This window comes from Chiroxiphia lanceolata, chromosome 12, assembly GCF_009829145.1.
Source record: "Chiroxiphia lanceolata isolate bChiLan1 chromosome 12, bChiLan1.pri, whole genome shotgun sequence".
NCBI lineage: Eukaryota > Metazoa > Chordata > Aves > Passeriformes > Pipridae > Chiroxiphia > Chiroxiphia lanceolata.
The window spans coordinates 3,620,561-3,644,677 of NC_045648.1; the positions used below are offsets into that span (position 1 = coordinate 3,620,561).

The 24,117-nt window shown below is 44.8% G+C and overlaps 1 protein-coding gene across 1 annotated transcript in view; it reads left to right on the top strand.

The window, feature by feature from the left end:
- Nucleotides 1-18,037, top strand: part of ADAMTS17 (ADAM metallopeptidase with thrombospondin type 1 motif 17) — a 166,962-nt gene extending 148,925 nt beyond the window's left edge. The window contains exons 22-23 of the mRNA XM_032700609.1: nucleotides 11,756-11,933; nucleotides 14,233-18,037. Coding sequence (XP_032556500.1) covers nucleotides 11,756-11,933; nucleotides 14,233-14,384 — 330 coding nt within the window. The 3' untranslated portion in view covers nucleotides 14,385-18,037. The remainder of the gene's footprint in view (nucleotides 1-11,755; nucleotides 11,934-14,232) is intronic.
- The last annotated feature ends 6,080 nt before the right edge of the window (nucleotides 18,038-24,117 follow it).

The following is a 24,117-nucleotide window of genomic DNA, read 5'->3' on the forward strand; positions in this document are numbered from 1 at the left end:
ATTTATTGTTCCAGAAACACAGATAGCTGAAATGTTTAGTGTGGAATTCAATTCTTCGCAAATCCTGAGAGGAGGATTTTCATCATGAGGATCCAGAAGCTTTAATGCAGGGCTTGGACTTAGGGGGACTTTACAGCTATCAGCAACTCCAGCTTAAAACAGCTCTTCCTTTAAGGAGAAACACAAAGTCCGTAGCAGTTAGATTATAGTGAACTCTTTAAAATTCATCCTTCCAGGGCAAATTTCCGCTGTAAAACATTTGTTCCCAGTCCTGTAAAAATCACTGTGAGGAAGCTTTGTGCTGACTAAGATGGAAACTTTTTCCATTAACATAAATTGATCTCAGAACAAGCAACAACTTCGTGCAATTAATTTCCTTGTGCAATTTGTTATTTATTGTTAAGAATCATCAGGGAAGCAAGATTTAGCTAACAGTGCTAATTATCACAGATTAAAATAATGGGCTTTGATGCTTTGTGTGCAAACAGCTTGCCTGGTGATTTGGCCTCTGATCCTTAATTTCCCAAACCAAGATCCTTTGAAGATGCCGGGAAGTCATGTAAGAAAGAGGCAAAACCTCATTTAAAAACTCAAGTCCAGATACAACTTGTAAACAGAACAGGCTGTTTGGGTGGTAGTGACAGAGTGTTATTTTTATATTAGCAGTGGTTGTTTTGTAGAACACATGGACTCTGTGTGTGAGAGGACAGCTCCCAGCCCTGTATAAATAACTCACTTCTGACAGCAGTGGATATGGTTATCCTGTATAAGGTCCTGGATCCTGTTGCATTCAGCAGATGGGCAGCAGTAAAAGCTCCAAACCTGTGCCAGATGAGTTGTGGTTTTATGTTCTCAGACCCTGTGCAGAGGAGGTGAGGGCAGGAGGCAGGGCCGTGCAGGTCTGAAACCTGCACCCACCAGCCCAAACCTCGTCCACTGGCCTTAGCAATGGCTCTGCAGCCACTGCCCATGCTCTAAGGAAGAGGAATTTTATTCCATTTTCTGGCAGGTTTATTTGCAGATGGTCCTTACTGTGTATTGTAGCTGTGGAAAGCTTTTGGAGCTCACTGAGCAGGTTCAGGAAGCAGTCCTGGCTGTCATGTTTGTATATTCCCAATGCATTTGCAGCATATTTCAGGTGTTGCACAAGGAACTGATATATATCCTTTGCTTTGCAAGCACATAAGGCCAGGTCTGTAAACTTAATTTAAATGTCTTTGTTAGCCCAGTGCTTGAGATTAACAGACTGTACTGTAATTCTGAAGACAGAGAGTTGTTCTGTTACTGGGAACCTCCACATCTCTGCATTGCTGACACTTCTCTTTTAAACCTCTTGTCTTAAAGGGATATAATTATTCTTTTTAGTATTTAACTCAGCATTGGTATTATAAGTTTCATAAAGAAACTGTTTCTGACCCCCAGTCTATGAACCAAATAGAAAGATGGATTGCACAGTGCAAGACCCACTGAAGGTGTTAACCTGAAATGATTCTTTTATTGTTGCCTGGATTCTTTATAATTGCAATTCATTATATCATCCTTTTTTATATATGATGCAATATGGAAAAGGGAGTCCAAGCCATCTCCCATTCAGTCCTTTCTTCCAAGAGGAAATTCCACATCCAGTTTGCATTCAGCTAAAGAAACAAACATCTCTGTACACTCGTTCTGCTTTGAAATAGTTCCTCCTTGTTTGAAATCTGAGCTGTTAAATGTTCTAGTGCTGGAAGCACTTTTTCATTTCTGTTGTAGTTGTGCTGGTCAAAAGAACAAACACAGGTTGCTCAGTTTCCCAACACTTGCCTCAGCCTCCCAGACTGCTGAAAATGTGCCTCTTGATGCTTTAGCAAGACAGTAGTTCATTCTTTCATGATGAATTATATTTTTGCTGACAAACTTTATGTCGAGGATTACATTCCTGGGAGGAATGCAGGCAGCCTGTGAACAGAATGTGTCTTTATGTGTGTGTGGCTCTCTGGGAAGCTGAGCAGGACTCACAGCCCAGGGCTGCACCACTCCCCTGCTCCAGGCTGAGCTGGCAGGAATAGTTGCAGGACTCAGACTTGGCACTGGAGTCATGGAGAACGTGTCCCACGTGATGTGGGATGCACTGCTGGCCTGCTGCGGGGAGATGGAGTTTTGCCTACCTGTGATGGTGACAGATCTGTGGTGCTTGGAGGTGAACAGCACCTGGGGCTGCTTTTTGGCTACCCAGGACTCCCCCTGTGTCCTCAGCTCTCTCCCCTTCTGCTCCAGCAGTGATGTAACAGGGAACAGAAGGCTCAGGGGAGACCTTACTGCTCTCTACAGCCACCTGAAAGGAGGTTGTGTGGAGGTGGGGTCGGGCTCTTCTCCCAGGCACCTGGAGATAGGACAAGGGGAAATGGCCTCAAGTTGCACCAAGGGAGGTTCAGGTTGGATATTGGGAAAATTTTCTTCAGCTGGAACAGGCTCCTCAGGGAAGTGGTGGAGTCATCACCCTTGGAAGTGTTAAAGAATCAAGTTGATGTGGCACTCAGTGCCATGGGTGATGTTCTGCCAAAGGCTGGACTTGATCTTGGAGGTCTTTTCCAACCTTTATGATTCTGTGAAGGGACTCACGTGCAGAAGTACAGGCCAGGGCTGTATTTTTTGAGCGCCTTTCCTCCAGCTGGCCTTTGGACTCTTTCTAGGGTATAACTGAGGGGCAAGATTATATAGCAAGAGCAATTCTCCATGAGATTTTTATGGATTTTTCTTCATTTCCAGTTTCACTTAATTGTCTCAGTATTTTACATACCTCGACATACTCTAATTCTGCCCTGTGACTGCAGTGCTGTATTTGGAGCCAAGGGCACAGAATGGTTCAGGGTTCCCAGTTATATTTTTTTTACTGTTCTCCTTTAAACTGGTATTACATCAAGGAAGGTGGAATTACAAACTCCATCGTTAGCACTGACTTTCACAAGGGGCATTTTCAGCTCTGTGGGTGGAAGTTTAAACATGCAACTTCTGTCCCTCAGGCAACAATTTAGCTCATTAACCTATTATATTACCTGGCCCAATGAAAAGATTTTTAGAAGAGGAAAGACACATAGGAGCCTTGTAGCATGTTGGCTTTGCCATATTTTTTCTTTGCAGTTACAGTAGGTGCTCTGTAAATACTAAGGCCTGTATTAATCTCAGATAACCCAACATAAATCCAGGGTAACTGTCTTTCATTCTTCTCTGCAACCCACTGGCCACCAGCCAAGGATCTCACTCAGCACAGTGGGTCAGATGTCAGTCTCTCTTGCATTAGTGTAAATCCAGATTAATTCAGGCACTTAAGTTAACTCAGGCTTGTGCCCGTGCCACGCAGAGTAGGATCTGACCTGATGGACTGTGCAAAATCTTTGGGCCTTGGGTAGGAACCATCCCAGATTCGTGCTCTGAGGTGTAAATAAATACGTGACACGTCAAACTGGGCTTCAGCTGGGAGAGAAAGCAGAGGAGAAATCTTTTTTCTGCCACTTTATGTCTTTTATAACCTCCTGGCACAACTTTCACTGCATTCAGAAAGGTTGTACACTCCAGAAACTGGACAGCACTAGTGAGGATCAGCTTGGCAAAGTGCTACATTAAACAATATTCTTGTTGCCAGATAATGTCAGTAGTGATAAAGCACATTTGAAAAACCACCTATAGCCACCTGTCCTCCCTGAGCATCAGTAGTTGCCAATTCCTTTACAGTATTTTGCTGAGCCTATGAAATCCTGGCTATGGATTTTCATCCCAGGAGAATATTAACAATAGGGAGAGGGAAAAAAACCTCATTTCCTATAAGAAAAATACTGACTTTGTGCCAGACCTTGAGGTGTTTCATACAGGAGATCAGCAGTCATTCATCACAGTGGGTGGTAACAAAGATTTGTAATTGCAAATTAATTGTTCTGGCAGGATTACAGTAGGTCTTATTCTCTGAGAGATAAACCCCCAGCCTTGCAGTGCACCAGAAAACATGTTGGGGTTGGAGTTTGTTTTTTTTCCAAAAATACTCTACAATCTTCCAGTGCCAGGAAGGCATATTTTCCAAGCTCCAAATGATTGGGAACATCAACAAAATCCTCTATATGCCTCACTTTTAATGATTAATTCCCATTACATGATAAGAAGAGTAAATCAAGGACAGCTGTGGTTTGTGAGGTGTATTCAAAGCTGTTATAAATATAGAAGCAAAACTACCCTTTGTTCTAACATTCATTACAAATTCATGGCTTGACCCAACATCTGTTTATGATAAACCATGGACAACTTGTTAATTCTTCGTAAAGGTCATAACTAAGTTCATCTTCTACCTTGGAGAAAATAATTTTTCTTGTTGAATCGAGAGAAAACTGTGCAGGAGGAATGGTGGCTTCAAACTGCAGTGGCACAGCAGAGCTGACAGACCCTTCCCTGCCACTTTGCCCCAGCAAACAGCTCCATGATTTGTGTGCATTCAGCACCACTGGGAGGTTGTCTCCAGGCCTCACTGGTGCACATCAGTTGTTCTCCAGAAGGTGGTAGAACTGGATGTGACAGGAGAGGACCCAGCAAGCTTTGAGATTCAAACCCTCTGCTTCTGTGATCCTGGATGTGACCAGGAGCCAGAGCATCAGTGTGTCCTAAATCTTAAGTCCTGCCCCATGGGCTGCTCTGAACTGTGGCTCCCTGTGGTTTGTTCCTCTGGCACGTGGTCACTGATGTGCAACCACAGCCTGTGCTGCCAACAGCTGATCTCAAAACACCCCTCGCCACAGGAGCTGGGGACAAATGGCCCAAAGTTGGTTATATCAGCCAAGGACTTTAATTTGCACAGTTCATCAGTGAGATGAATCCCACCCCTTTTGCTCTTTGATTCTCTGTCCCCACGTCTGTGGAATGTCTTCAGCTGTGGTCAGAGGTGTAAACATTGCATAATGGCACCAGAGCAAGGTTGAGCTTGGTCTGGGCTTGGTCTAACAGCCAGCTCCAGTCAGCGCAGCTCTGGTTGGAAACCCAGGCATGGAAAGGGAAGAGGTGCCAGCTCCAGTGCTGGCTGTGTCATTCCTCTGGGCACTGTTGGCTCCAGAAGCCAGTGACTGCTCCTCGATTGCACAACAAATTGCACAGCTCATCTCTGCTGGAGTTTCTGGGAACATCTACAGTACAAATTATTTTGAAGGTTCCTTAGTAAAGGAGAATGTGCTACAAAAAGACCAGATCAATCAGTGTTTTGTTTGAAGTGGAGCACGTTCTGCCTCAGTGTTACTGTCTCATATTCCAGTGCAGCCTCCAGTGATCCTGTTAACTGGAAGAGTAACTTCTCTTTTTTTTGATATTTTTATTTAAAAGCCTGGTCCATTAAGTGCATTTTTTTGATAGAGAGTTAAAGCCTCCACACCAAGATCAGTGGATTGGAAATGAAATTCCATCGTGACTATTTTACTCTTTTCTTTTAATGGGGAAAAGAAGAAAGAGTGAAAGACAAGCCTGTTCAAATGTATTGGCAATCGTTTTCTCTGAATTACTCTGAGATGTTACAGTGTCTGGGATCATGTTTTTAAAAATATGAGCAGTAGTAATTCAGCATTTAAAGTTTGTAATACATATATGGAGAGGATTTTTCTCTTGAATCCTTACAGCACACCACATATATTATTAGCAGGGACTGCTGTAACTTTGCAGTCTTTCCAATAGCATTCTGAGATTTGTAATGACTACTGAGGCATTAAGGTGACAGTCTTCCAGAACACCTTTAAGGAGCAATTAGTATCAGTCTGCTGGTGGTCCCTTGATTGACTGTGCAGAGAGATGAAATGCAGTGTTAATTAGCAACATGTCAAAGCTGAGTAGCTCCATGTCTGGAGAATGCTCAGGCAGGACTGGGGTGGCAGAGATGAGCAGCCTCTTGCTGAAGTTAAATAATCCCGAAGGAATCCTTGGTTTAATTACTTTTTTTAATAAATTGCATTGAGGTAACTTGATCATTAACTGATGAATAACTAATAATAACTAATTATGCATTCAGTGTAGCTTTGGCTCCCAAGATACTCTTTCAGGCTCATGTCTGGGGCAGGACTCAGGGTGGGACTAGAGCTCAGGTAGCCCCTAAAAGCCTTGCTCAGCACAACCAGCACATGCTGCTGTGGGACAGGGGGAGTTCTAAAGCATCCAGCCTGGCCTGAGTTCTGTGATCCCAGGGTTACATGGCTGTCCATTACTGTCTGGGTTATCTAAAATGAACTTCATTATGCCTTTTACACTGGGTGTTTTTAAACATCAGTTCCTTGCAGTTTTTCATGTGGAATAAGCTCTGGAGTATTTCCACTTTGTACTTGCCCCAGATCCAAACATTGCACATGTGCTATAGGTGTCTGTGGTACCCTGTGGGCAGTACTGCATCATTTCACAGCTCTGCTTCATCCTGTTCTTGAATTCCACTTTGAAACCCTTGAGAAGTAAGTTCTACCTGAGTTCTAAACTGGATGAAATAACATTTCCTCATCAGCATCCACCTGGGCTCCATTGCAGGAGTACTTGGGGGCACTGTCACTACCCAGAATATTCATATGTTCAGCCCTTAATCTCTGAACTCCTGGACATAATGGAACTTTTCAGAATGGCAGAGTCGAGCTGAACTGTGCACTGAGACAAGCTGGATGTGCTGGTCAGGTCTCAGGATCGAGCAGTTTGAAAGCATAGCTGTAGGCAGTTTGCAAAAGTTGCTTCTCCCTTTTCCTGCTAAGATACTGTGACATCAGCCACGAGCATTTGCTGCCACAATTTATTGTTTCTTCCCACACTGAGTCAGAAGGGTATGCTTTTTTTTTTTCCATGGCTAAATTAAACAAATCAGTCATTTCACAGAAGTTTCCAAATGAAAGCTTGTTGTAAGCAAGACCAGATATGTTCTTTTACAGATCTGGGGTTCAAAAAGAAGGGAAAAAAAAAAAAAAAGAGCAAGGAAGCTTGAAAAACAGCTTACAGTTTCCTTCGGGCTAATTAGATCTTATCAGTGAAAAGGCAGATATTTCTTTCTTTAGCATGATGCTGTGGTGAAAGTTGACCTGATGTTTATGAAAACATATTGCACACTGCTTTTCAGCTAGAACTGTGGAGTTTAAATTAGTGATACTCATAAAAAGCCTGATATGAAGGTGTGTGGAGCACTGTCTTTCAAAACACACTTATGTGTATTGTTAAGGTCTCGGGAATGGAGCAATTACAGACCTTTTGTCATTCATCTCAGATGCTGGGTTAGAATGTTATTGATAGGAACTTGTCTTGCTTTCTTTCTGACTTTCATAGAGGCAAGAAATAAGACCCCTGAGGGAAAAAACACTCTGCCCTGTCCTAACGCCTCGAAATAGTTGAACTCTGAAGTCAGTAAAGCGTGACTGGATCGCTCAGTATTGGAGCTTTAGCCACAGTGTTATCCTTGGCTTCAGCAACTTGCAGAAAACTGGGGACAAACCAGTATCTTTGAACATCAGATGGCTGCAGAGTGATGAATTTAAAGAAAAAAACATCTTGCCTACAGCTTGGCTATGAGTGTCATCCTGAACTGTGTCTCCCTCCAAGAAATCAGCCTTCAAAACACTGAAGTGTGCTCAGGGTTGGCCGAAGGGGTGCTGTGCCCTTCTGCTGGAAAAAGCAAGTCTCTTACAAAAAAAGGGTAACATCTGTCCCTTAGAGGTTAGAAAAGTGACATTTTAAAGGTGATGTGTGGTCTGAGTGTATCCCTGCCTCACCAACAGCCCTCAGCTAAGGCATGAGCAATGATTCCTGATCCCACTCAGTCCTGAGGGGATCATGGCCTGTCCTGAAGGGATCACAGCCTGGATGTCCTCTGTGGTGGGAAATCTGTACCTTTTCTGTCCCCTCTGAGCCTCAACACAGGGATTCTTTGGACTGGTCTCTCTCATGTGTTCCTGAGCTCTACCCTGGCTTCATACATTCCTATTCCCCTCTCTGTCTTTTGTAGATCAGGAGTTGATGAAGGCCCTGACAGATCTCAGCACTTACTGTAAATTCATTCTATTTTAATACCTAATATTCTCCTGAGGCATTTGCTTTCAAAGCAATTAGACATCTGTCAGCACTTTTGGTAGGTTGCAAGCTTTCAGATCAGTATCCTAAGGTGGAAATAGCATTCCAGCCGAAAAATCAGAGCTTGCTCTTTAGGTTGGAGTTTTTCAGTGAGTAAATCTTCTTTAAGCTGATGAATGCAGCTGCTGCCTTGACAATTTGTGAGTTTATTTCCTTCTGGATATCCCCACTGGCTTGCATGTTACTGCCAAAGAATGTGAATTGAGGCATTTTTGTCTTCCTTTTGCCTTCTCAGGCTGAGTTTGAACTGGGAGTTACAGGGGCTCTCATTAGGTCCATTTTTTGTAACTGTTCATTAACCCTCTCTATTTTACAGTGCTGAGCAATCCTTTGATCTTTGCATGGGGATGGATTTCCACTTCACAATGGCTGTATTGTCAGTTTAGGGCATTATGGTTAAACTCCATGAATTCTGCATGTGCATTTTCCTGACAGGGACATCACTGGCAGTGCCTGCAGGAAGGGAAAATCCACTTTTCTTTTTGTCACCAGCGTCTCTGTTCAACCTCTTGACCAAGTCCCAGCTTCCCAGACGAGGCAGCTTGCTGGTGGGTTTTCCCTAGTGAGTCCAGTGCTGAAAATTGTTCTGTGGATTTGCTTGCTTGTTCCATAAACATTTGGGAACAGAGAGCCTGTAGCAATACCTTTAGCTGTCCAGAGGAGGAGGGAAGGTATTTATGGGAATTTGCTGTTCAGCTGGAGTTTGATTTTTATGCCTCTTATAATGATGTCCTCTTTTCATAGTGCAGCATGAGTAAGAATTCCCCCTTTGTATGTATTTTGTATCTATTCCTATTTCCTGGGAAATAGGAATTCCTGGGAAAGAGACTATCCAAGTAGAGTTGAAAATTTCGTCTTAAAATAAGCCAGATGTCCAACCTTCCTTTAGCTGCCAAGCCCTAAAGAGTTCAAGAAAGATGTTAAAATCTGTCTTCCTGGCTGTGAAAAACTAATTGCATAGCATAGGTGATGATCCCAGTCTCCCAGGAGAAGGAATAAAACTGCTCCAGGCAAAAACTCTGCTGTTATTTGTCTGAGGACTGGAGTTGGCAATGTCTGTGGAAAAAGGTTTCATTGCTTGCCCTCCTTGCTGGTTAACAAATGCAGAGACAGGAACACAGACAAAGGTAGGTGAGTGTTTGTATGTTGGTATTTGAAAACCTGATTCACCTGATGAGAAAAATGCTGTTTTCTTTCTTTTTTTTTCTTCTTTCCCCCCTGTCCCCCTCTGATAAGAGCATTTGTAAGCACAGGGAGTGCTTACAAGGCAGAGAGAGAGGTTTCAGACTCACTGTGTTCCAATCATGTGAAGGAACCCCATGGCCAGGGATGTTTTATACCAGTGTGGTAACAGCTTTTCTGTTTGTAAAATGGATGTACAACTCGCTCCCCTTGCAAAGAGTTTGGGGAGGATTAAGGTTAGTAAAGCACTGGGAAGAGTAAAAGTGCCATTGAAATCCTGAGGATTAGAGGTTGCATTTGACCAGTGATGTGGAAGGGCCTAATAGTTGCATTTCTCAGGATGAAAACTGTTCACTTTAAATCCAGTGACTGGATTCCAGGCTGATGGAAGTCACTGAGGGCACACAGTGCTGGGGAAGAGCAGAGGGACACCCAAAACTGAGGAACTGCCCAGATCTCACTGCAGAAGCTCAAGTAATGAAGGGGGTTTCAATAGGGGACTTTAACAATTGCTTTTTGGAACAGCTCACTGTAGGGAATGGAAGAGAAGGGTTCATTCAGCATAATCCTAAATCCATAACTATTGTTGAGGTATTAATAGACAGTGACTAAACTTTTATGTAAATCCAACATCTGAAAATCTAAGTGCAGTAGTATCTGTCATAAACTAGGTTGACCTAAATTGAAATAAGATTGTAAACAGAAAACCCCCAGAATTATTTATTTTTTTAAAAAATAAGTTCCAAAATACATGTAGAATTTTAATATAGCACAACAGCTGCCTTCAGAATACAAAAGTTCCAGGTTCTGGAGGGGGTTGCATAGCTGGAAACATGGAGGTAAAGCTGCACCCCAGGATGACTCAATGGCAAAGTCCACGAGGGGTCTGAGCCAGAGATTGTTCCAAATGGAGAAATTCATTCCTAGAGAAAGGCACTGGGAGAAAAAAAATAGGAGTAAAGAGCAGTGGAGCATGGGGGAAAATTAAGAGAAGGGCAAATACAAACTTGGTGAGTTCACCAAATATAAGAAATATGTTTAATAAACTGTCATTAATGTGAGTGACTAAAGGAAGAGCAAAGCTTTCCTGCTGTATCAGATAGTCTTTGAGAAGCAGCAGTGGTTTCTTGTGATACTTCCAGAACAAAATGACCACATCTTTGCTGTACTCACCTCATGGATGGGAGAAGAGGCCTACACACATCCTTGTGTTTTACCCTTGGATGCCAGTCTTACAACATCCACACTGCACACACATCCTTTGTACTTGGACTTCAGTCCAGCCTCAGTGCTGCTCATCTTCTGAGCCTCTTCAGTGTTTGGCATTCTCCTTTTGAGAATTACCACTCTGAGGTGATGGTGTTTTTCCAGGAGAAAGCTCCAGTGTCCTGACTTTGGTCAGAAACAGCAGAGGACAGGAAAAAAATGATCTTTTTTACATCATCCTATTAATACCTCCTGAGTGTTCCCTCACCTCCTCCTCTCCCCCATCATTTGTTTGTGTGTGGCTTTAGCAGAAACAGGAATCTTACCCAAGTCCTGCAACCCATTGTTTCTTTATGTTAAATACAAGGTTCTTTTATTAACTCCAGCTGGTGCACCTCCCTGTGCTCCCTGTGTTGGCTTTATTAAAGTTGAGCAGCGTGCAAGTAGGACATTGTAAATCACAAATGACTGGGCCAGAGGAAGAAGGAGGGAGAGGGAGGGACTCCCATTGTAGGACAACAAAGAGAGCATATAAACAGCCTGGGCCTCCTGGCTAATGGCAACCAGAACTCATGAGTGCAGTTTGCAATTGCTCCCAGGAGGACAGACAAGTGCCAGACAGTTAGCAGGGACAGATGAGAGGGAATGCTGGAATACCTGACATGTTCTCTCTCTATGTGGAGCAGAGCTTCTCAGAGGTCTGGGCATGCAGGAGCTGCCAGTCTCTGCTGTAATCCTGGGATTTATCTTATAGCAGTGCCTGGCCGTGGTCATCGTGTCTGTGGAGGAAGCCTTGTTACACCATCCGAGTCTTGGAGAGAAATTTTAAACCAAGACAACCAGCACCACTCTGTCCCTCATGGAGAGGGAGGTGGAAGCTGCTGGTCCATAATTAAGCAGTGTACATTTTCCAGCTTTGTCTCTTCATGGCCAGTGCAGGGAATTGCATTTCTGCCTGCTTGAATCATGGGCATCCACAGGGACAGTCAGAGTAGACGGACTCAGAGCAAGTCCAGACAGAAAGACAACGATTTCCTTCCCCGTGCCAGCAGAGTCCCTCTGCTCAGAGCTCCCCCTGAAGGTGCAGAATCCTCCTGGACAAACCCAGCAGCCATATGAAGGTCCCTGGCTGACACCATGACCCTGTTGTTGAGTCCCCAGCACCACAGCGAGCTGCTGGTCTGCTGCACACTCAGCTCTGGCAGTGACTTCTGTGGTGTGCAAGATCTGGAACCCTCTGTGCCCGGTGCCTGTCTCAGTGTCCTCTCTCCCGCAGTGCTCCTCCACCTGCGGGAAGGGGCTGCAGTCCCGGGTGGTGCAGTGCATGCACAAGGTCACGGGGCGCCACGGCAGCGAGTGCCCGGTGCTGTCCAAGCCAGCAGCCTACAGGCAGTGCCACCAGGAGGTCTGCAACGAGAGGATCAACGTCAACACCATCACCTCGCCCAGGCTCGGTGAGTCGGGGTCTTGGGGGGAAGGTGCCGCCTGGGAAGGGCCAGGCAAAGCCCGGTGTGATAAAAGTGGGGCTTCAGAGGTTGCCCAGAAATTAGGAGAGGGCACCCCCAGTCAGACTCCAGACTGAAGGTCTAGTGTGGGTATGTCTCACCAAATCCCTGCCTTAGACTTTGCCCAAGCTGGAGTGCTTGGTAGAGAGCACTGGAGAGAGCAACAGGAGCACACAAATGGTGGGTGGTTGATTGGTTAGAGAGCACTGGAGAGAGCAGCAGGAGCACACAAATGGTGGGTGGTTGATTGGTTAGAGAGCACTGGAGAGAGCAGCAGGAGCACACAAATGGTGGGTGATTGGTTGGTTGATCACAGAGGTGAGGCAGCTGACAGGTGTACCTTCCTCCATCACAAACACCTCCACACTCGTCCTGTGCTGCAGTGAGTGTAAAGTGTGATCATTTATTCATTGGTGCCTCAAGGGAACTGCATGACCTTGAAAAGTAGAGCACCAGTGTTTGGGTTTTTTTCCTTTCATCTGCTGCCACATGAATGTGATTTTCTGTCACTGTCCTTCTCCTCACCCTTCCTGCATCCCCTGTGTCCCTGACAGAGGTGGGAATGTGATGATAAGCTATCTGTTTCCCGAAACACCTTAACACTGGATTTAAAAAATGTCACTTGTTAAGGCTTCTGTTAATACAAATTTATGGGAACCCCATGATTTTCCACGTCACATTTGCTCAGTTTATAAGGGGATACAAATATAAATACACTAAAAATAATATCTTTCCAAACTTCATCCCTGTGTGTTCAGCCACAGCTCCAAGAACCAAGTTGGTTTCTTTACATATCACACATCATCACCAGTAAGATGAAGCTAAATTAATGAATCAGCTGCACTGACACAGCCACATCAGTGCCTCCCATCACATTTCAGTGCAAGAGCATGGGTTGTAAACAATGCTGTAAGAACTTACCAGAAAGAACAACCTCCTCCCTCCCAGCTGAGCTGGTCTTGTAGGCTGAGAAGCCTCTAACACACCTGAAAACACAGAGCTGCTAAATAATAGAGAACCATTTTCTAATAGCGCTGTCCAGTGTTAAATAACACTCAAACTAGGAGTGGACTTGAAGCTTCTGAACTGAAATTTGTTTCCCAAAAGTTTACCAGATGTTTTTAAAAAAAATGGGAACTATCGTTCTCGCAAATTCAGTCACGCTGAGGGGCTTCTAACCCCTTTTGGTAAGAAACATATGAGAGTACTTCCCAGATATTTTAGCACTAAGAACATAGTGGAAGGAAAACATTTCATTTGAGAAGTAAGCCCTTGATACACTGATGAGACAAGAAATCCATCCTAATTCACGTTTTAGGACAAAGCAATAAAACGGACGCTCACGTGTTTAGAAGACTGAGGAGGCTCAAGTCCCTGCTGAAAGTAATCTGCAAGTAATTTGGGAGGCTTTTGTTTCTAAACCAGGCTTGGAATCACCAGGGCCAGAAACAGTGATATTTGATATTAACAGAAAGATATACCATTGAGTGTTTTGCTCTTCTTGCTTATAAGCAATCCTAATTGGATTATCTTTAAACAGGATTTTCTGTTTTCTGCAATGGAAACATCACCAAAAAAAAAAATTACACAGAAAAAAATTCCAGTAGTCTACAAAACCCATTCTGCCTTGTCCCCACTCCAGAATGGTTTTCATCCTGGGTAACATTTGCAGAGGGATTTAAGTGTGGGGGGTCACCTCACCTGTCTTTTACATCTGTGTCTTAGTGAAGACACATTCTGAGGGGTTTACCCTGTCTCTCAAGCACCTGAGCCATGTCACTGCCTCCACATGCTTCCTGTCTTACTTCACAACTTTTGAGGGACTTTGGGCCTCTAAAATATTAGTTCTAGCCTTGTTTGTGGCTCAATTTCTATTATATAAAGTCTCAGATTCATCAGGTCTGTCTCAGATGTTCTCACAAGATGTGTAATTTATTCAGCTGCATCATGTGGCTTCCCATTGACTGTGAGGAGTTCATGGGCTTACATCTGGGCTGATGCTTTAGTCATTTTGTTCATCCAGGCCTGTTTGTCACTGAGACAAATTAGGTGCAACTCGAGGAGGTTTGCATGTCCAAGGAAGGAAGGAAGGACTTCCAAGATGCTTCAGTAGCAAGAACATCCTCTGCTCCACGGTGCTGACAGCGAGGTTGGCCCCCTCTTCCCTCAGGTGCAGGGGTTTTGATCACACCTGCCATGCTGTTCCCTGGCTAATCTGGTAGTTTGTGCTCTGTTTTCTCCCCCAAAGCTGCTCTCACCTACAAGTGCACGGGGGACCAGTGGACAGTGTACTGCAGGGTGATCCGGGAGAAGAACCTGTGCCAGGACATGCGGTGGTACCAGCGCTGCTGCCAGACCTGCAGAGACTTTTATGCAAACAAGATGCAGCAGAAGAGTTAATGAACCTGTGCCACTTCCTAGAGTATTCCAGCTGTTGGTGTATAAATCACAGACTAGTAGGTCTGAGTACTGGAACTTCACGAGTTGCTACAACGTGGTGGATCCCAAAGCAAACCCAATGAGACTTGAAACCAACTCTACAGACTGGATACCAAAGTCATCTGCTCATCCACCTGAAAAACAACAACCAGAAAGGGTCATCTCAAGGAGCCAATCGTTTTAGAGTGTTTTGACATCCTTACATTTTTCATTAATGCTTTTTACTTTAATATATTAAATCACCAGCCACTGGATGGCTTGCTACCATGAAAAGGAAAGGACAAGAGTTGCAAAGTGATCACATTGGATAAGGTTATGGTACCTCCATGGAGGAAGGCCTCTGGCAAAGTAATTCAGCAAAGGTAGAGACATTACTTAATCTTCTAATCTTAGCTTTCATCTGATGTTTTCAACTCCCAGCAGTTATCCCACTGTAGGGTGGGCTCAGAGGGACATGCATAAATGAAAGGCTTAATTTAAAGAGAGGATTTGCTGTAAAAGCTTTTTAAAACTGATAGCAGAGAATGGACATCTCTGAAAATCCTACAGAAAACTCAGTATAATTATATCCAACGTTCCAAGTAATATTTTTAGAGCCACTAATAGGGACTGCTTTTCTTCTAATTTTAAAAAACAATCCTCTCTCTCTTTCCCTCAGAATAATAGAGTTTCTTTTATGAAACCTAATTTTTCTCTGGGCTTAATGAAATGGAAGCTTTTTAACAGCCGTAGATAGGGGTTTTTTTCTAAACAACAGTCATTTACATGAGATGGGAGAAGCCAGAAATCATTCCATCCAGTAGAGCTCAGTGAGGGATTGCTTGGCCTAATCTCTCTCCAGTTTTTAGAAGTCAATCAGATAATGAGACTTGTTGGTTTTTACGAGGACCGTGAAACTGGATAAAATTGGAACAGAAACTGGATTTGGAACAACCTTTGTGAGAAGGATGTAGTGGGGAGCACAGCAGGTGTCTCCTGTCTCTGGGCTCTTGAGCACAGCTGAGGTTATGTAGCCTTTTCAGTCAAAAGTAGTCAGGGATACAAGACATTCAAAGTGTAACCTGGAGCTCGTGGAAGCCCTAAAGCTCAGACTTCCATTGCTTTCAGTAAGGGCTGGGAATTCCCTCAGTGATTGGAATGCTCCCTGTCCCGCTGTTGTGGTGCTGTCAGGTTTGGTGCTATCAGACTGGTGCTATCAGAGCACTCAGCAAGTGCCTCCTCCACGTCTCTGCACTTTAAACCAAACTCCTCTCTGTGATGTGAGGCTTGAAACAGGAGCTCTGCCCAGGGCAGGGTCTGTCCCCTCCGTTGTCACACGGATCAGTGTCTCCCTATCACATCTTGCTCCAGTAAGTATCATTTCCCAAGGCCAGTGGGGCCGTGGTCAAGTTTCAGCCCCCTCCTCCTGACAGGAACAGAGCCCTTTGGATAATTGCAGCTTTGTACTCACTCTAGAACTGCCTGGGACTGTTTTGTTCCTGGGATCTGAGCACAGAACCAAGCCCAGCTACTCCCCCAGCCCCTGGATTGCAGCTCCCACCTGGCCCCAGGTTGTCTTTGTTGCTGTTGTCTCTTTTTTTCGGTGCAAAGAGGGGTAAAGACTCTTAGTACCAAACATATCTTTAAAGCAACTTTTTCCTCTTTTTGACAATCCTTTCCATATCCAGGACCTCACTGCAGTAACACATTATTAGCATTTTATTAAGGGCTAAATTTTTCAAGCACAGGAGGGGGATATAATGTTCATCACAGACTAACACTGCGTGGGCTTCACATTTGCATTTCTGCTTATTAGTGCAAATTGAGTGTGTGTGCACAGCAGGGCTGGCCTGATGCACAAAAGCACCTTTGCACACCCTTTTTTCTCGAGTATCTGTCTCAAACAAATCTGCTTTCCAATGCCTCAGATGATTTTCTCTATCAGGGAAATGATTCCAGCTTGTTTTTTGTTATACTGGGTGTTTTTTTGGCGGCTTATAATCAGGATCACACCTCCTTTTTCTGTTATTCCCACCCTGTCACCCAAACACAGAGGTTGTGTAACTACTTAGGGAGTAATCAGTGGAAAATGTTGCTGGCAGAGGTGACAGGGAAGATTTAGGCAATACCAGGCTGATGTTCAGTGGGGCAAATTAGCAGGTAGAAGAACTGCTAAGGAGAAAGTTCCAAGAGGTCAGAGCCCAGAGGACCTGGTTTATATTGGTAATTCACAGCAGTATTTTCCCCTTTGCCTGCAGTGACTCTGGGACTGTCCCTGCTGCCTCCTTGCCACCACAGCCACCTCTGGGTCCCTTTACATCCCTCACTCAGTTTGGAGTTTGCTGTTTTTCTCTTAATGGGCAACATTTGCCCATGAAGTGGCCCAACCCAATAAAATGCCACCCCTGTGCTCAACATTTGTGGCATTAGGAACACTCAGGTTGGGCTGGTGAAGGATTTGCCATTGGGTTTCTCTGCTGTTTTGGCAGAATTACGTGTGCATTTATCATTACTGGTGATCAAAGGTGCTTTTCAACAGCAGGGAACATTTTCCTTCTGGTGCTGTTCTGTCACCCTCTCTAGGCAAAGGTGGGCTCCTGGAGAGGTGCATAGGAGAAGGAAGGATTTTAGTTCTTCTGTTTTTCCGTAATAATTCACTTCTGGCCACTGTGCAGAGCAGGATACAAAGCTGGTTAGACCTGTGGCCTGTCCCCATCTCCTGGGTTCTGGACCCAAAGGACATTTGGGTCCGAGTTCTGGGTCTTACCTAAGGAAACATGAATTTACAAGGAATTTTTTCGACTGTCTGAGCACTGAAAAAACCACCTCCTTGCTCTCACAGATTAGCATGCATCAACCTTTTATGTTTTATAATCAAACCCCAACATTAATTAAAAACTGGTGGCACAACACAGCTCCATTTTATTCCATTCTCTTACTTCATATGGTGACAACCTTCCCATGTTATAATAGCCAGAAAAATAACAATAACAAATTTAACTCTGCTCAGTACTCCTGCACTTCTGTTTTGTATCATTTTATAGGAGCTTTGCTATGAATTCACAGCTCTGCTCTGCCCTCAGTTACCACATTCTGGTGAAAAGAAAAGCTGTTTGTTTCAGTGTATCTATGACAATACTTTTTTTTAGTTGTTGGTAAGAGACTGATGCTCTTTTGATTACAGTGGTGGTATTTCCATATTGTAAACAATAATCTGTACTGTTACTAAAGTACTGTACATTTCTAGTTGCACAATTGTGTTATTGAGTGTAGATTCTCACTATCTCATGTATGGTGCTATTTTTTGTTGGTGGAAAAGAATCTTAGCAGTCGATTATTGCTTGATATTTTATTATAATACAGGGATATATTCTCCATGGCAATAATATCATTTAAGTTTTCTCATTACAGAGTGAAATGTATATATTTTTCCATTAGCTAATTTGCATATGTACTGTATCCATGGTAATTTTCTTCTTGGTGCTGGTTATAAATAGAAAAGATAAAAACAGTCAAACTGAATGGAACCAGTTGTAAATGAAAGCCAAAACAAAAAAATAGGAAAGAGGATCATTCAATTTTGAACAAATTGAGTATGTTGTATAATAAATTTATTTTTTCCATAACAACTTTAATAAGGTTTCTGAACTTGAAACAAAAATACAAAGCAAACCAAATAGCATGAAAATTAAGAGAGGAGCAAAGCTGTAAGTAAATACATTGTGCATCTGTCTAATACTGGACTGAGACTGAGATTTGGTTGAATCTAAGCCAACTTCAATAGCTGTGGTCAGTGTAAAAGGTCATGTGGCAGTAAAATTCTGACATCTTAGAGTTCCCAGTGTGCTGACAAATCAGGAAATGATGGGTCTTGTCCTGGTCAGGTTGCAAAATAAAGCACAGGGATGTTAATACCTGAATGATGCCTTGCAAGGTCTGTGCTCAGTGACACAACAGTAGAAAATTCCTGTCTGGAAAAAGCAGGCCAGGCTCTGTTTGGGATATCCCTGTGCGTGCCTGAGCTGGAGCTTGTGCTTGGGGAGAGGGACATTTTGGAGGTGCTTTTGGGAAAGGTGGTTCTCCATGTGTGCAGCACCTCACTGTGTGTTTCTTGGGAGCAGCTCCACAGGCACCACCTGATAATGAACAGTGCTGAGCATGTGGAAATTTATATTGGAGCAAAAATGTCCCATCCGTTGGGAAGGTCTCTCCTTAACCTGGCTGCACACTGCCCTGGTGTGAAATAAACGGAATTACTCCAGTGCCAAGTGTTTTGGGTGTCTTTGTTGTAGGCACTAGGCGGAATCTTTGTGCTCTTTAACCCCCCCAGCGTGGTAATGATGTTTTTTGCAGTCAGCTACACAAAGCTACACCTTTAAGATCTTCTCCCATTCCAAAGATGCCATTGTCTGTGTCCCAGTCCAGCTAAATCCTCGTTAAAAGGACACTTCTTGGAGATGGGAGCAGCATCTTCCTAAAGGACCCTTAAAGACTCAGGAATATGGTTGAGTGGTGACTTGGCAGTGCTGGGTTAAGGGTTGGACTCGATGATCTTAAAGGTCTTTTCCAACCTAAACCATTCCGTGCTTTTATAACAAACCAAAGCACAGTTGGTGTCAGAGTCCTCCCAAAACGACTTCCAGAAATGGAATCTTTGCTTACTTTAATAATGGAGCTCATTTACTGATCTCACACTGGCTTCTTTGCCATGGCACTACATGGATCAGCTTCCTGGTTTTCTGAGGCAGAAAACCTTAGGAGACACCAGGCCCTGCTGCCATCACACACAACTGTTCACAGCAGCAAAACTCCCGGAACTCCATCCAAGTGTTACTGTACATTAACAGATCATCGTGTTTGTGCATTGCCTGGAGTCAACATCTGATTGCAATTGTTGACCTGTTTGAACAATAAAACGTAGCTCCAAGCCCTTGGAAGCCAAAAGGCTTTACATTAAGCTGGGATATGGCAATGGGAGGGAGGGGTGTAAGGAATGCTGTCATACATTTGGCTTGAAATGTTCCTGGTATGTGCCAATATCTCATCTATAAATCCAGTAGGCTTATGTACTTAGTTTGCCTATTTTGCATGTAGCCATTTGCTCTTTTTCTCTTATTCCTAATCTCCACCTCCTACCCAAGCCATTGCCCTTCCCTGTGAGCTCAGTTGGTTTATTTATTTAAGACACCTCAGCCAAGATCACTAAGGGCAGGTGGGGTCAGATGGCTCCAGTGCTCTGGCATAGAAGTACCAGGAGGAAAATATAATCTCTCCTCTACTCCTTGGAGGTCATTTCTGCCTCCACCAGCTCCACCTGCTCCCTCCACTCTCCTGCAAGTCCTGGTGTCCATGGCAGCCTCGACTGCAGGACCCTGCTTTCCCTGGGAGGAATTTCCTTCCAAAAGGCTCAATATGGAACACTTTATCCTGCCATCAGCCCCATGCTCACCAGGAGTGCTGCTGCTGGAAGACTCTGCTCTGCTGGTAGAGTGAAAACTGCATGTTCCTTTGTGTTCCCCCAACACCACGTGGTCCATTTCCATCGGGAAAGGAATGTTTTCTTCTTGCTGAGGAGTGTCAGTACAAACACCAATGTGCTGTGGAGTTCCAGGCAGAGAACTGTGCCAGATGTGCTCACATTCAATGCACTCACACTTCTGACAGTGGAAGAAAAGAAGCCCTGGTGACCTCCTTGCTGGCAAGTTGTTTGTCTCACTTTTTCTGCTGCTGTAGGAATAAAGTGCTCCCAGAAACAGGCAGGCTGTGGGAGCTGCTCCTGAACAGCATTTCTTCTTCAAGAACTTGGACCTGTGCTGAACACGTTTGATTGCACTTCTCCAAACCACTTGCACTTCAGCTTCCTCCTGGTTATCTTGACTTGGAGGCAGGTGAGTAAGAAGACAGGAGTTCCTCAAGTGTTACCAATTCACAAAGACCAGTTTTCTTTTCTGTGTACACATATTTTTTTTGTCGTGTCTCTGGCTTGTCTTTGCACTCTTTAGAAATGGGCCAGGCTGCCTGGAGAGAGACTTCCCAACAACAGAACTGCCTTGGACAAGCAGGACTGTAGCATCTTCATTTCAGATGGGAGGAATTGTTTGTTTATAAAAGGAGAGTTTGAACAAGAGACTGTGTAAGCAGGGAGGGACCACCAATTCCCCTTAGCAGTAACTACCCTGAAGGTGATCAGAGAGTCTCCAGAGCTGACCCCCACGTGTCTTGCATCACCTCGTCTCCTTTCATGCCACTTTGATGTGACAGACCCCATGAAGGGTGCCTGGAGGTGCATTGCAGCACATTTATTACTTTGTCAGATCTGCTGTGTCTGCCAAATGGTGGCCAGACACCCAGACAGACTGTCACAGTTGGCAGAGTCCTGCAGCTGATGTCTGGACCTTGCCTGTGAGTTCTCTCTGTGTTACCACAGCCCAGACACTGTGTCCACATGGCCTGGGCTGGGTGTCCACCTTGGCCCTGGGCTGCAGAGCAGCAACTGGGCTTTCTTGGGAGTTGTGGCTTCCCTCAGCTCCTCTGGTTTGGCTGTGAGTAGCTCCTGTTTGGATGTTTCATCCTTTCATCCCTCTGTGGCCTGGGTAGAGCTGGAGCCTCCAGTGTGACTTGTCTGGGTCATGTCACAGGCCTTTGTACCCACCAGAAACTTCACCACCTCAGGGGTCTGTACAAAATACCTTATCTGCTCAAGTGCATTTTACATCCTCCCTCAGCCCTCTGAAGAAAACTATTTTCCTCGTCATACTCCTGTAGCAGTCTGGTGACTCCCCTCACTGTTGCTTTTTGAATGGTTTTTGTTCTGAGGTCTTTTATAATTATTCAGTATTATTTGTGCAGTGGCACTAAAGAATCTCCACCCAGACATGTGGATGCTGGAAGGCCATGCTCAAAGAAATAGTCCTTCCCTGAAGAGACTGCAGGTGGTCTGGGGTAGAAGGCAAATTCCCAAAGGAGATAAGTGGGATTCTTGGCAGCTGGAGTCTGAAAAGGCAGGAGATGAGCATGAATTGAGTGAGCCTGTGCTGTGGTTACTGCTCTGGAAGGGATGGGAAAGGGATATTCCCCACTGGTTTTATATCCTCAGACATATGTTTTGTTACTGGAAGTAGCCAAGGGTAAAATTCTCATCACTTCAGAGATGCCCCTTACAGAAACTGGCCAGGACACTACTCTGCACATGGGCTGGCAGGGAGGGAAATGTTCATTTTTCCTCAGGAGAGCTCTGGTAAGACACCAGTCTGCACAGCCTGGCTCCACCACCCCAAAAAACCAGCAGCTGCTGAAAGATCCCTGACAGTTTTCTGTAAGGTCACTGCACTCCTGGAGACAGGCACTGAAACTACTCAGACTGCTGAGGGATTGGTGAAAAATGGGGAATCCTCTACCAGGATCTTCAGGTTGCACCAAGATCAGTGTAATCACAGCCTGGCCAACAAAACCAGACGAGCCATTCTTGGGTTGAGGGGGTATTTTTTATTTTCTTTTCTTGGAAAAAACATTATTTGAACATTTTGCAGCTTCCATTTTTTTCCCCCAGTTCTGTATTTTTCCCCTTGACTTTTGTCTCTAATGACAAAAAGACCCAACCAGACTGTAGCTTTGTTTGGCAATGAACTTCCCTCCTGAGATGATCACACAAGAAGTCTTTTATCACTTTGGGGGCTCTGAGCCAGAACTGCCTGTGGTGGAAGTGGCTGGGACTGTAACTCCAGGCCGTGGTGGGATGAGAGTCAAGCCCGGGCTGTCAGCAAGGTGGAGCCCCTGCCAGGACACGTCAGGACTTCTGAGCCCACCTCCCCTGCTGCTGCTCTCATGAAGGAAAAGGTATGAAGTCCACATCTAGATTGAATTAGTCCTTCAAAAAAATTAAGTGTTGTTTAAAATACAAATCCTGTCCAGAGTCATGGTCTAATTCCTTAGGAAATCACTATAAATCGAACCTCCCCTGCTCCCCACTGCTCAGTAACAACATGTCACATCTTGGTTTTCTCACAGAGCTGATTCACCTTCTGTGTCACTTCACTGTGTTGGCTTCAGGGCTGTCAGCTCTGCTTCATGCCCGGGTTTGTGTGGAGGAAGGAGGGTCCTGCTGAAGTCCTGGACTGGTGCTCTCCTCAGGCATCATCAGCTCCCGGAGCTGCCTGACACTGGCTCATGGCTTCTTCCCCACATCACTTCCCATCACCAGCAATTCCTTGAGGAGGGAGCAGTGACACTGAGCCCAAGAAATGCCGACAGCCACATTTCCCAGAGGGTAAGGAAGATTCCAGCTCAGTTTTGGGTTTGGGTTTGGTTGGGGTTTTTTCCTAACCATGTTTTGCTGAAGAAACAATTTCAGAGGGGGAAAAAGAAAAACCACATAATTGTGTAAGCAAGATGGAAAACAGCTTTGTGTGGGTTCCCAGGTATTTATGTGCCATTCCCTCTGCAAAAACATCGCTGCTTGGCTGTTCAGCACGATGGTTTTGCAACAGCTGTGTGCACAGCACCATCCATCACAGGCAGTGCTTGTTCCCTGGCTGTCCCCATGGCTTGGTTTATTTGTGTGCAAGGCAACTGAGGGGTTATCGAGGCTTTCCATCAGCTGTACAAACTCACAGCAGCACCAGCTCTCTGTGTGTCCCTGTCTGAGAATCACAGTTTTTGGGTAATAGGCTCTTGGGCAGCTCCTAGGAGAGATCTGGTCTTTCTGGCGTGTCTCTCTCGAGGGATTGCTGCCTGTGCTTAAACCAAAAGCTATGGAGTATCCAAAGCCATATCTGTAGGAGGGAAAAGGCATATTTGCTTGTTTCCAGCCTCCCCATAGGATGGTTCTAAAAGCAGAAGTATCCTTCCCTATGGAAAAAAATTGACAAAATTGACGAAAACATCCTTGTATTTGTCAAAATTTTTGTAGATGTTTTTCAGGGTATCACTAAGTCTTGCCAGGCACCTCCCTTTCCTCCCCTGCCTTCCCCAAGTACTTCCATTTTTGGCTAAAAAATCTCAAGGTTGGGATTTTTTGACCAACAATGTCGGCCAAAACCCAGGCTCTTTTCTCTTAATTTTTCCACTTAATTTTTAAAGTATCTTCTGGCAAAGCAGAAATACTGTTTTGATGGAAAACTTTCAGCCAGCTCTGCCAGCAGTCACACAGGCAAACCAGAACATCTTCCAGGAGAGGAGCCTGTCCGGAGGGCCCACGTGAGGCAGGCGATGACTGAAGCTGCTCTCCCTGCCCTGTGCCCCAGCCAGCTCTCTGCTCTTAATGAGAGACATCTTTCTAGAGATGCTTCCAGCCTAAATCTCTCTTGGCAGGTCAGATCAGTGATTCAGGTACTTTGCCAGGTTGAAGGAAGATGTGGGTGGCACAGAAGGATCCCCTCGGAGCGAAGGACCGCAGGACTCAGAGGTGGGATGTTGTCCATCTCTTATCTGCTCTGGTTAATTTTGGACTCCTCCAGGCAAGCACCAGTTGGCAGGGAAGGGTGGGGAGGTGGGGCAGGTCCAGCTCCCTTTCAAAGCAAGGTTCAGTGTGCTGTTGTTTAATGGTGATGTTCAGATACACAAGGAGCTGAGCCAGGAACTGTCTCCATGTAACTCTGAGAACCTCCAGGGATGAGATCCTGAAGAGGCTGATGGGCTGAAATGACACCAGTCACATCACTGCTGTGTGTCTGTCACCCATCTGTCCATGAAGAAGGGACTTTTTGACACTGAATTC